At 39.9% G+C, this 13,599-nt stretch overlaps 1 protein-coding gene across 2 annotated transcripts in view; it reads right to left on the bottom strand.

Annotated features, from left to right (window-relative positions):
- Positions 1 to 13,599, bottom strand: part of USP33 (ubiquitin specific peptidase 33) — a 63,115-nt gene that overhangs the window by 12,221 nt on the left and 37,295 nt on the right. The window contains exons 13-21 of one of the 2 annotated variants that reach the window (XM_023509805.1): positions 12,722 to 12,894; positions 12,530 to 12,624; positions 11,795 to 11,828; positions 8,305 to 8,350; positions 7,595 to 7,775; positions 6,754 to 6,880; positions 5,942 to 6,111; positions 4,730 to 4,811; positions 3,213 to 3,321 (exon numbers count right to left, since the gene is read on the bottom strand). In XM_023509805.1, the coding sequence (XP_023365573.1) occupies positions 3,213 to 3,321; positions 4,730 to 4,811; positions 5,942 to 6,111; positions 6,754 to 6,880; positions 7,595 to 7,775; positions 8,305 to 8,350; positions 11,795 to 11,828; positions 12,530 to 12,624; positions 12,722 to 12,894 (1,017 nt within the window). The remainder of the gene's footprint in view (positions 1 to 3,212; positions 3,322 to 4,729; positions 4,812 to 5,941; positions 6,112 to 6,753; positions 6,881 to 7,594; positions 7,776 to 8,304; positions 8,351 to 11,794; positions 11,829 to 12,529; positions 12,625 to 12,721; positions 12,895 to 13,599) is intronic. The other variant, XM_012801734.1, reaches the window with a different exon arrangement.

Below are 13,599 nucleotides of genomic sequence, written 5' to 3'. Positions count from 1 at the left end.
AAAAAAAAAAAAAAAAAGAAAAAGCCCTGGCTAGGGGTGTGGCTCACAGCCATAATCTCAGCATTTTGGGAGCCTGAGGCAGGAGATCACTTGAGCCAGGAATTTGGAAACAGCCTTGGCAACTAGCAAGGCCCCCTGTCTCTACCAAAAAAGTGAAAAACTTAGCCAGGCATGGTGGCAAGGGCCTGCAGTCACAGGCCGCTGACGTCTTTAACAGCAGCACCGCCTGCCTTCTGGGTGTCCTCTGAACAGCCTCCTGGGTCCCGACAGCAGCAGCAGCAGCTCCTCAGGTCTCTGAGCATTCTTCTGAGAACTGCCACAGCGGGGAGCTGAGATCGTTCCCAGGGACTTTATACAACTTTTAATTCATTTTAACTTTGAAGCAATCTCAAACTTAGAGGAAACTCCAAGTACAGTACAAAGAAATCTTCTTTTCCTAGTCTAATTTCAAAACACGCTGCTGGACAGATCTTCCTTTCCTCCAAACATCTTGCTGCTTTACGGAATATCCCTCCATTTGGATGGGACCTCCCTCATTTGAAACTCAGGTTATGTATCTTTGTACCAATGAAGGGACCTCACGTTCTTCTCGCTGTATCCTATCCTGGAACAAGAGTTTGATTTGCTTCGTTTCTAATAACGTTCACTTTAATAACGTCATTGAGGTGGCGCCAAGATTCTCTGCTGAAAGTTACTCTTTTCCTTTTGGTTTGTTTGTTTGTTTGGGTTTTTTTGGTTTGTTTGTTTTGGTTTTTTAAGAGACAGTGTCTCACTCTATCACCCAGGCTAGAGTGCAGTGGTGCGATCAGAGCTCACTGCAACCTTGAACCCTTGGGCTTAAGCGATCTTCCTGAGCAGCCGGGACCACAGGAGCCTGCCACCACGCCCAGCTAATTTTTTTTAAAAGCTGGAGTCTCACTATGTTGTCAGTCTGGTTTTCAACACCTGCCTTCCTCCCCCCCCAGCCTCCCAAAGCACTGGGATTATAGCTGTGAACTACAACATCCAGCCTTTCCCCTATAATTAGTAAGCATTTTGTGGAGGAGTAAACTAAAATTATGTAATTATCCTATTCTTCAATTTCTCCATGTATTCACTTATTTATTTCTATCAGTATGGATACAATTTCTCCAATTTTGTTTACTGGACTATATGGTACTGCAATTTATTTTGAAGTACAAACTATCCAAATTTGGCCAGAAGCAGCTCTGTCAAGCTGGGTTCAATGTACTTTTGACAAATCTCCATCATTCTTTAAGAACTTCTTTACTTTCTGGCACAATAAGATGTGCTAATCTTGTCTTATAATTTCTCTGCCTTGGCCCTGGGATCAGCCATTTCTCCAAGGCTGGTTCCTTTTAGTACAAAAAGACGTTCAGAAGCCAAGATCTGACAGCTAGGTATGACAAATCCTTCTGGGATAATCACTGACTGCAGGTCCTTTCAGTGAGAGTTAAGAAACACCAATTTTCTAGAAATACGTAATGCGCATACGTATTTTACAACTCTATATTTACTTAGCTATCACCACGAGGTCACAGAGATACCCTGAAATCCAATCTAATAACATAAAGTACATTTTCATTTTCTCCCTTTCCATATTTGCAACTTCCTTATCTGATAACAAGGAATCCAGCACTTACTAGACTTATTATTTAATCAATTCCCCATCTGAAATCAAGCTCTCACTGCCACCTCTGCCACTACGCTGCACCCCTGTTGACACCAACCTCCGGCCAATATAAGCATACTTCCTTATCCTGCCTGGGCTCCAACACCCTTGATTTGGCTCATGCCACTCCCCACACAGAAGCTCCTCTCTCCATGTCATGACTATTAACCCATATTCTGCCCACACTCACACTTCCAGTGTGGCAGTCTGCCTCACTTCCAGAGTTCCTGAAAGTCAGCAGTGGTCATCCTGTCTTGCACTGCCCGGCTCTGGCAGTGCTTTTGCCTCTCATTCTCTGCATTTCAATGCTATTAAAAACATTTGGAATGCCTTCTGTTAGTCAAACCTTGACAGATATAGTCATTAGCCATGATTTAAGCACTGCTGGAATGCACTAATTTTTTTTTCTTTTTTTTTTAAGACAGAGCCTCAAGCTATCCCCCTGGGTAGAGTGCTATGGCATCACAGCTCACAGCAATCTCCAACTCCTGGGCTTAAGTGATTCTCTTGCCTCAGCCTCCTGAGTATCTGGGACTACAGGTGCCCACCAAAATTCCCAGCTATATTTTGGTTGTAGTTGTCATTGTTTGGCAGGCCCAGGCTGGATTCAAAGCTGCCAGCTCTGGTGTATGTGGTTGGTGCCTTAGCTGCTTGACCTACAGGTGCCAAGCCAGGAATGCGCTAATTTTAATATTCAACTAAATTTGCTTCCTTAGATTTAGGAAGCAAATGAGGCCCACGTAAAATGAATTAAACAAATCCATATCTGTATCTTCTCTGAATCAAAGACCAGCAGGTATGTGCCTCTGTACACGCACTGGGAAGGCATGAGTAAGACTTTAGGTCTTATTTTGATATGCTCAGTATCTTCTCCCCTGCTTTTACTAAAAGAAACCCAGTCTTCTCTTGCAGTATTATCTGACCCACTAATACTGTCTCAGTTAAGACTGTCCATGAACATGCTTCTAAAGTGACCCAAACTTTAGCCTGTCCTGAATAACTGGAGCTGTGTTACTGACAGCAGCACTTTGAAAAGACTTCTCGCTACTCAGATTACTGAAACTGTGCCAGTCCTTGTCCATACAACCTGGTTGTTGCCCTTTATAATTCCATGAACAGACATTCTGTAGCTGACAATTAAGGAACATCTCATAACACACTCATTGAGGAAAACAGGTATATTTATAAACACTGAGAGTTCCCCATAAGACAGAACAATATTATGTTTTACGAAGGGATGGAGATAGACAGCAAACTAAAGAAAATGTGTCATTTTCTGTTCCAATAAGGAAATTTCTTGCCAGTACCAATCCATAAAACAAAATTTATTGTCAATCCATAAAAACAAAAACTCACAAAGGAAGAACTTGTCTCACTGGAATTGTAGTGAACTGCCTGAGGTCACTCACTATTATAAACCCAGAAAACCTGTTTCAACTCTGTCATTGGTCATTGTCATTAACACTGCACAGCTGTGCTGGCTAAGGTCTTCGTATTTATCCTAATCCATTTACAATTTGAAAAGCATCACTTTTTTTACCCGGATAAAAATTTCCAATTCAGTTTTTCTTCTTTTTTCAATCTTCTCTGCCTCAATTTGGCAAGTGTGACAAATGTACAGATGGTTGACAGCTGGTCCTCCTCCATACCTAAACCGTGAAGAATTGAAGAATTAAAATCATGACAATCTTAAAGAAAGCTGATGGTCTAGGAAATTTGTTCCTAATGCTTAAGTCAATGGCTAAATCCCCAATTAAGAATAAATCCACACAATAAAAATCTCAAAGTATTGTAAAAGTTTAAAATCATAAAGATTTGATTTTGTTTATTAATGTCAATGACTGTATTAATGTATTGCTTAACATACTTTTCCATATTTCAACCTGCCCTAATAGCTACTTCTCAAAATGTTACAGGCAACAAGGTAACATAAATGGTTTTTTAAAGTTAGCATATCACATATAAACCTCAGTTATATATACAGTCATAGTCAGGTTTCAATCAGATGACAGCTTTCCCTGGCCTCTTAGGTAAGAAGCATTCAAGGTACAGAGTATTTTTAATATTTAACTAAGGAGGTCAGTCATAGTGGCTCATGCCTGTAATCCTAGCACTCTGGAAGGCTAAGGCTGGTGGATCACCTGAGCTTAGGAGTTCGAGACCAGCCTGAGCAAGAGCAAGACCCCATCTCTACTAAAAACAGGAATAAAAAAAAAAAATCTAGCCAGGCGTAGTAGTGGGCACCTGTAGTCCCAACTACTCAGGAGACTTGAGACAAGAGGATCTCTCGAGCCCAAGCGTTTGAGGCTGCTGTGAGTTATGACAACACTATAGCACTTTACACAGGGCAACAGAGTAAGACTCTGCCAAAAAGAAAAAAAAATTAACTAAGGAAACATAATTATTAAGGAAACTACAGTACAAAATGTACTGTACTAGGAATATCTAGGAAGGGTGGCTAACACCTGTAATCCTAGCACTTTTGGCGGCTGAGGCAGAGAGATCCCTTGAGCCCTGGAGTCTGAGACCAGCCTAAGCAAGACTGAGACTCTACCTCTACTAAAAATAGAAAAATTAGCTGGAAGTTCTGGCAGGCACTTATAGTCCCAGCTAGTCAGGAGGCTGAGGAAAGAGGATCATTTGAACTCAGGAGTTTGAGGCTGCTGTGAGCTAAGCTGACATCATGGCATTTAGCCTAGGAAGACAGAGTAAGACTCTGTCTCAAAAAAAAAAAGTAGGAATATTCAATTGGGTGAATGTACACATATTCACACAGTTGTGATGGGATATGCAAAACCTTCTCAACAAGGTACTTAAAGTTAAATATCACAGCATACCTTTAAAGATAGTCAGAACAAAAAAGTGAGAATTATCTAGACCAGCAGTTCTCAATCGAGCTATAAAGCCTTCCTAGTCACACTTCAGATTGAATGAAGGAAAAAGAAGAGACATTCTCCATAAGCAACATACAGCACAAGGAATATCTGTGAAATAATCCAACCCTCCTTTAACAGTGTACTTTCACAGTACTCTTACTCTCTGATTAAAGAAACAAACCTGCTATATAGGTTATCCCAAATGTTCTGAGGCAGCATCAAAACCAGGTCTTCAATATAACCAGCTTTTCTTGGAGGAACACCTAAAAAAGTTTAGGCATGAGTGTCTCATTCTTTAATTCATTTATATTATTTTCAAAGATTAAACTCATTTTTGAAGAATGAATAAATGACTAGCCAATCACTATTCTGAAATCCACTCTCCCAAAAAGGTACATAGATAGCATTTTTGGTGATTATGTTTCCTAAACATGAACATATACCTTGATATCCACAGAAAAGGTGTTAAGGTTTCTATATCCAATACAGAATATTCCTGTCCCTTGTGGGTTTACTACAAACATAATTAACAAGAATACTGAGTCTTCAACAATGAAGGTTAACCAGAGTATCACACAAAGGTTGTATTTATTTTAAGAACAAACACCAAGGGTGGTGCCTGTGTGGGTAGGGCGCCAGCCCTATATACTGAGGGTGGCGGGTTCAAATCCGGCCCCAGTCAAACTGCAACAAAAATATAAGACAGGCGTTGTGGCAGGCGCCTGTAGTCCCAGCTACTCGGGAGGCTGAGACAAGAGAATTGCCTAAGCCCAGGAGTTGGAGGTTGCTGTGAGCTATGACACCACAGCACTCTACCAAGGGCAAAAAAATCAGACTCTGTCTCTAACAACAAAAAACAAACAAACACTAACACAGCCAATCACAAAGGCCTAAATTATATTTAACCATGAGGCATCTTTCACTGGCTAGTTATACGCCATACTCAGGAAAAGAGCCAGCAATTCATTTAGATAAAAGGTTTAAAGACCACGAATACAGATGGTAGGTGAAATCACTACCAAAGAAATACCTTCAGCTCAGACAAGTGATGTGTGACAGAAGAGTTCACTGTACTGTAATCAGCTGTTTGTGTACCCGACTCTACTATTAAATTAGAGCTCAGAGAACAGAAATAGGGTCTAACACAGGTTTAGTCAGGCTCCTTCTGGTGTTCATAGGCTTTATACCAGATACTTAGTAAACATATGTTCAATGCAGAAGCTATAGATTGCCTATAATTAGAAATAAAAGGCCCAATTTCTGAAACCATATGTAATTAAATTCATTAAGTTGGACCGCAAATGAGGAAATGGAAAATTCTTGACTCTTTCCTAATTTGCAAATTATTTAATAGCAAATTCCTATCACTACTTTGCATTACAGAATTTCTTACCTCCATGAACACAAAGAAAGTCGTTATTTGAAATAGGGCCAGGTTCAGCAAAGGTCTTAAATTTATTTAGCCACTGTCGAGAAACATAAAACTGAAGGAGACTTGGTTCCATTATGTTCAATAAATTTGATATCCTCCGCCTCTCCTTTTGTGCCTCTTCACTGCTCTTCCTATTAAGGACAATGATTAATTAAATTCAATATGCATTTTACTACATTAGACAAGCAGGTGAATTTTCCCCTTTGCTTATTAGACTTAGCACACTAATACTAATCTCATTAGGCCTTGGGAATCAAAAGAAAATGTATCATCCATCAAATACATTCTATACCCTTAGGGATGATTCTGTATCTTAACCACTGGGATCTATCCACATAACTACCTATACAAAGTAGGCATTCAAATGTTTGTTAATATTATCAAACTAAATATTTAGTCTGTCTTTCTGTTTCAAAAGCTAGCATCTTCTTTCATAAGGTACTAAAAAATACCAAAAATTTTAACAGTAGTACCTCCTGTATTTGCTATTTTAGGAGAAAATATGCTACTTAATTTCTACCATTAGTACTTAATTTTTTAATTAAAACTAATCTTTCTAAAACAAAATACGTCCCTTTAACCAAATGACTTAATGTTTTCTGAGCATATGTTTTCTGCATAGACTCTTACTTTATTTTGAAATGAGAGAAAAACAATTTCTAATATTTACTTGGCAATCCACTTAAAAGTCTCAAAAATCACTAATAACCCCAACAAGATATTGTTTCTTATTTGTAAAAATAAGTGATCCATGAGATAGTCACTTCCATTACCTATAGAAAAGAACATAAGCTTCTGCATTTTGTACAGTCGATTCTGAAACTTGAGTGACGCTCTGATCATCAAATTCATACCAGAGATTATTTAAATTGTTTCGGCAATAGGCTATATAGTGTCCACCTGAATTTGAGGGAAAAGAAATCATTACAGTAATGCAAACTGAAAACAATAATGTAAGATAATCTATTTGTCTCTGGCGCCTACCACAGCAGCTTAGATGCAGCAAGAGCTATGCTTCTATTTTTTTCAATACGTATTCTTGCTGCCTCCCCATTAGTAAATAAAGGACAGGACATGTAATCTTTTAAGCCCCAGTATAAAAATGATCACATTAAAGTCTTATTGTTTAACTTTATACACTGTAATTCCAAATATCTAAGTATCATAGTAAAGAATATTCAATTTCCTAAAACTGTCTGACACAGTTTTAATAACCACTAGCAAAATCTATTTTTCAGTATTTTTTGGAAGACGGTCAATTAGGTCTTATTTAAGGGCTCAATTCGAATGTTTTATTTTTTTTTTCTTGAGACAAAGCCTCAAGCTGTCGCCCTGGGTAGAGTGCCATGGCATCACAGCTCACAGCAACCTCCAACTCCTGGGTTCAAGCGAGTCTTCTGCCTCCACCTCCCAAGTAGCTGGGACCACAGGTGCCCAACACAACGCCTGGCTATTTTTTGGTTGCAGCCATCATTGTTGCTTGGTGGGTCTGGGCTGGATTCAAACCTGCCACCTTAAGTGTATGCGGCTGGTGCCTTTGCCACTTGAGCCACAGGCGCCGAGCCTGTTTTATTTTTTTAAATCTAAGAACAAATGTCCAATATGTATACTTACTACTTGCAGTCCCATGATGGCAAATAACTGACAGAAGATCATACGTCACAATTTGAGTCGGACTATCCTTAGCCAGGAAGGGCTGAAGATCTAGGCCTTCTAGTGGAAATGACACGTGGGTACTTATTTTGGTGGAAAACATCAGTTCATGTCTGAATCTTTTCAGGTGGATGCATAAAATCTAAAAGAATAAAATTCAAAACTATAATTTGTCATTAAAAAGACAAATTATTCTAAGTAGTAAAACTTAATATACTAGATTTTTATTCCATAAGCACCTCTATATAAAGTGTTCAATCAAAATAAAATTATAAAGTTATTTAAAGTTTTAGTTTTATATGCCAGATAAAAGAGTCTATCAAATATACTTATTAAATTTCAAGTGTCATAAATATTAACCTGTAACTATAACCTGGTTCCAGAGATGTTAAAAATATGGAATGGTGAAACATAGTACTTCCTCAATTCATTGGTGCTTATTTTCCTAATTCTACACTTTATGCTTGCAAAATCCTACAAAGTCTAATTAAACAGTGTTCAACATAGTGCTTCCAGTATTTAACCTAGTATTTTTAAAATGTATGCATAGCAAGTGCTCAACAGAACCACTCCATTCTTTACCCTAGCTCAGAATTTATTATTACCTTATGTGACATTAATACTTTACATTCCTACCACATAATATAAACAATTAAAATTAAAGTCCATACCTCAGGAAACTTTTGAACTTTACAAAACTTTACTCCATTCCTCAGCCTAAGACAGGAAAAGAGAAAACCAATGAATCCACACAAGATTTATGGTATTTAAAGACATGGTACAACTCTTAGAAAATGTAGAAACAAAGGGCATCAGTCTAGAATGCTCATTATTGAATTATTTTAATAAAACACTGGAGTTCCTCATTGTAAAAAATAATTTAAACCAAGATATCAGTAATAAAATTTTTATTTATTTATTTATTTTGTTGTTTTTTGGCTGGGGCTGGGTTCAAACTCACCACCTCCAGTATATGGGGCTATCACCCTACTCCTTGAACCACAGGCACCACCGGTAATAAAAATTTAGAGAGGTGTGCAATTCTTTTTTTTTTTTTTGAGACAGAGTCTCACTCTGTCACCCAGGCTAGAGTATTATGGAATCATCATAGCTCACAGCAACCTCAAACTCTTGGGCTCAAGAGATCCTCTTGCCTCGGCCTCCCAAGTAGCTGGGACTACAAGTGCCCACCACAATGCTCACCTAGTTTTTTCTATTTTTAGTAGAGATGGGGTCTCACTCTTGCTCGGGCTGGTCTCAACCTTCTGAGCTCAGGCAATCCACCTGCCTCAGCCTCCCAAGAGTACCAGGATTACAGGTGTGAGCCACCACGCCCAGCCACACAATCAATCTTTCGGGAACTAGTACACATCTTCCCTGTCAAATGGCCTGCACATTAAGCCTCATAGTTCCAGCTCCACCTCCAGTACTACTTTAGGCCTGACCCTGCCAGTGTCGCTGGTCCAGGAACTGCTGCTAGGAAGCTACTTCCAACAACAGGATCCAGAAAGACCAAAGAGAGGACAGTTCCCCTCCTCCTATTTCAGCCTCCTGCATCTAAGGCAGTGCCTGAAAAGCCCATCACAGATGGTAGGTAGCAAACTGTACATTCCTTCTGCCTCCCCTTGCTCCAGAAGATGCCAGCAAAGAAGATGCTCCAGTAACTGCTGGCTCGACCACAGGAGGCAGGGAGAAGCGAAGGGCATAGGACAATTTTCCCAGGAAATCCCTTCCCAGTCATACTGAGGCAAAGGTGTTGCTGGTCAACAGGCCAAGACATCTCCAGATTCTCATTCATCATGGCCTCTCAAAGTTTCAAAACAAACTGAATTTTTTTTTTGAGACAGTCTCCCTCTGTTGCCCTGGGTAGAGTACCGTGGTATCATCACAGCTTACAGCAACCTCAAACTCTTTGGCTCAAATGATCTTCTTGCTTCAGGCTCCCTAACAGCTGGGACTACAAGTGTGCCCCACCATGCCTGGCTAATTTTTCTATTTTTAGTAGAGACAGGATTTAGCTCTTGCTCAGGGTGGTCTTCAACTCCCAAGCTCAAGTACTCCTCCTACCTCAGCCTCCCAGAGTGCTAGAATTACAGGTGTAAGCCACAGTGCCTGGCCAACAAACTTATTTCTTGCCAAAAGGTCTAACATGGGATATTCTGGGAAATGTGAAATTAGTTCCTGTCTGTAACGAGCACTGTTGGTGAGCGTAGCTGAGGAAGGAACGTGGAAGAGCTGAAGAATGTTGCTGAAATGTACGACTTGCCAGGAACCTAAGTGATTAAGAAACGAACATGATGAACGTGGGGAGCCTCAAATCCTCGTCAATTCTCATACAGACATACCTTTTTGACTAATAATGACATGGTGTACAGGAGCGCACCAGGGATCACAGAGGACTGCCCAGTAGCAGTGTGCTTCTAGTCTTAGATAACCCCTCGGTACTTCCTGGCCCCTTGTATGCCCTCACCTTCCTTTCTCTAGACTCTTTTCCTCACATTGGCCAAGGCTTATATTTTTGCCCCTGTCTTAGAGTCACAGACTTTGGGGAGATAAGCTTCAGAGGGTGTCCTCTCTGCCTGTCTTGGAATGACATGTAGCATTTACTATAAGATCATTTGGAACAGAAGCAAGGGTTTGCTGTTGACCAACTTGAATGATGGCTTCTCCTCCAAAGTTGTAGGCTCCACAGCTTCCTACCCCAGTAAAACGTCAGGAGCAGATAGGAGAGGTATTAACATCCTTCTCTCCATCATTAAAGGTGTTTTGACAAAAAAAAAAAAAAATGTATTGTCAGGAAAAATCTGAGGTAAAAGATAACAACCGACAGAGCTCTAGTTTGGATGTGGAGGTAGATCCAAGTTTCTCTTCCATCTTCACTGTTATCTTCTTGGTCTGTTCGGCTTTACAAGGAAGGATCCCTCTCCGGGCCAACTCCCTTTTAAGCTGTCAGCAAAGACAAACTGATAAAATCTTTCCAAAAGTGTAAGGCAGCTTTTTCATCTTTACCAACCAAATGGTATATCATTCCTTTCTGCAAGGAAAAGGACCAACAGCTGCAAAGCAATGTTTCTTAGAGTTACTGCCAAGAACCAGAAGTCCATATTGGTAAGACTCTAGATCTTATTAGGAGGCCATTATTTTTTATACCACAAAGACTCAGAAAATTTCCCAGTTCATTCCACCTCAAAATAGTTGCCTTCATCAAGTCTCCACCAAGAAGCATTAACGTCCAAATGTATTACAAGGGTAGTAAAAGGCAATAGGTAATGGATATAAATAAAATTGGACTTCAGCTGTCCTATTCTGCCATGATAAGCAGATAAGATCAAAGTTGATATACCTTTTCTGAAACTATGTACCTTTTTCTTCCTGAATTTAGCTTGTTAAAATGGAAATTCAGAAAACAATATTGCCCTATTTCAAAAATATTGCATGCAAAATCACTTAAATCATCCCTCAAAATGTATATTTTCACATCTTGGATAAGTCTATTAAATTTGCTAAATTTTACCTCATGATGAACAAGTGAACATCTTTTTTTTTTTGCAGTTTTTGGAGTTTTTGGCCGGGGCTATGTTTGAACCCACCACCTCCAGTATATGGGGCCGGCGCCCTAGTCCTTTGAGCCACAGGCACTGCCCAGTGGTAAACACCTTATATGGCTATTAGAATTCTGAGCTGTCTATCTACATCCTGAATCTGGACATGATTCCTGACTCCTCATATAAATGAAAAAGAGCTCCAGCTCTATATGCTGCTATTTGAAAAATTCCTCCCATCTGGCAGGGGGAAAAAAATCCCAACTCTAGAGTGGCCAAGATAAATCAGTATGGCAGGGCCAAACACGCTGATACCTGCTGAGTCTCCAGCTGTGGCGTAGGAGTTACCAACAGCAGAGCCCTGAAAACACTGCGGCAAGCACACACTGTGCCTTAAGGTCAGGAACAGCAGCATCCAGCACCCCAGAAACAAAAGGTCAGGAACAGAAAGGTGTTGGCTCTAGAACAGCTGTCTTTTTGCTCTCTTTATTCTTATAAGCACAAAGCTTTCTGACCTAATTTTTGAAAATACAGTGGCAAATTTAACTCTATGTACCCAATTCATATAACCAAGAAAAATATATAATATGCCATTAAAAGCACTGTCAATGTCACTTACTTTTTGCATTTTTCACAACTGTACATATTGTCACCTGTAAACAGAACAGCAAATTATTTTCCTTTGGTTCTATAATCCTTTGATTTTTGCTACATGGTGACCACACAGCTCAGTAAAATAAAGCTTCCCCTCCCCTTTTTTTTTTTTACTTTTTTGGCCAGGGCCGGGTTCAAACCTGCCACCCCCGGTAGGCAGGGCCAGTGCCCTACTCCTTGGGCCACAGGCGCTGCCCACGGTTCCCTTTTTTTGTCTCTCCTCACAAGTTGGATTATTTATCTTCCCTTCCCCTTTGCTCCTTTCAACTTGAAGGGCTCCCTTAAATAATAAATATCCTCTCCACATATTCATCACATGCCTGTCGTGTGTCCAAGCAAAGTGCTAGACACAAAACAGTGAAGAACCCTTAAGTGATGTGGAGAAGTTCACAGACAATTCCAGATATACAGGCAAATCCATGATTTTGGTTTAGTTTGACTGTCTTTAAATCTCAGACTGGTTTTAAGATATTTCACCTGTCAATTTGTCCTGTACTGTAATAATTTACATAAATTCCACCAGGATATCTATTTTTCTCATTGTAGTTATATTGTCATGGGAAAAACTGCTATCATGCCAATGGGCAAACACTATTTAATCTGTCTTAAAATCTAGCTTTTGCAAGTAAAATTTAGTATTTACACCAGTATTTAGGCTCACCTATAACAAATTAGCCATCGCTATTATCACATTTCTTACCTTTGAGTTCATCTCTGGCGAAGAAGGCAGCAAGACAATCTTGCAAGGTTACTACTGGACCCCAAAACCAGCTAGGGACACAGGAGACAACAAACCTGAAACATCATTGATAGAAAGAAAAGGAAGTGTTCTGCCAGTACAGCAGAAACAGTAGTTTAACAATCATTTAAGACAAAGAAAGCAGATACACACCTCTTCACGTATTCCATGAAGAAAGCTATCCACCCCTGTGGAGCGTACGCCTCGCCACACGATCCCGCCTTGACTATGGAGGTCGGGTGACTCGACGAGTGCAGCTTGGCAAGGTCTTCCTTACCAGGAATCGGCAAGGACAGATCTTGAAAGGTCTCGAGGGTCACAGACACCTAAAATTGTTTTGTGTTTTAAAAATGGGATGAAAATAATGCAGCACATACATTTATAAGGTTAGATTTCAGATTCCAAAATGAGCTTCTTTTACAGTAACAGCAGCAAAAAAATAAATCCACTAGCTCTGTATCAGGTACAATTCCGTATTTAATCTTCACATTAACCCGGGCAGTAATGCCAGCTTCTCCTTTACAGCCACAGCATCCAGCACTCCAAAGCTAGCCCCCAGCACCTGAGGTCTAAACTCTTAAGCATTACTGTATTTATTTTTGAAAATTGACCTTTGAGGATGGTTTTCAAAGGTTTTTTAAAAGGGGGGATCCAAATCTGATATCTAATTTTAAATAGCTGAAAACATTTCTGATAATTCCATTTAAATACTTAGCACCAAAAAAACCTACTTTAAAATGAACCTATTGAAAGCCCTTAGACTTCACTTGATATTCTAAACACAATAATTAAAAACTTAGCTTTGGGCTCAGCACCTGTAGCTCAATGAGCAGGGCGCCAGCCCAACCCAGGTCTGCTAAACAACAATGACAACTGCAACCGAAAAATAGCCAGGTGTTGTGGCAGTCACTTGTAGTCCCAGCTACTCGGGAAGCTGAGGCAAGAGAATTGCTTAAGCCCATGAGTTTGAGGTTGCTGTGATGCCACAGCACTCTACTGAGGGTGACACAGTAGGACTCTGTCTCAAAAAA

Source organism: Otolemur garnettii, unplaced genomic scaffold (genome assembly GCF_000181295.1).
Source record: "Otolemur garnettii isolate 467f Iridium unplaced genomic scaffold, OtoGar3 scaffold00010, whole genome shotgun sequence".
Taxonomy (NCBI): domain Eukaryota; kingdom Metazoa; phylum Chordata; class Mammalia; order Primates; family Galagidae; genus Otolemur; species Otolemur garnettii.
This window is presented reverse-complemented; position numbering and strand designations above follow the sequence as displayed.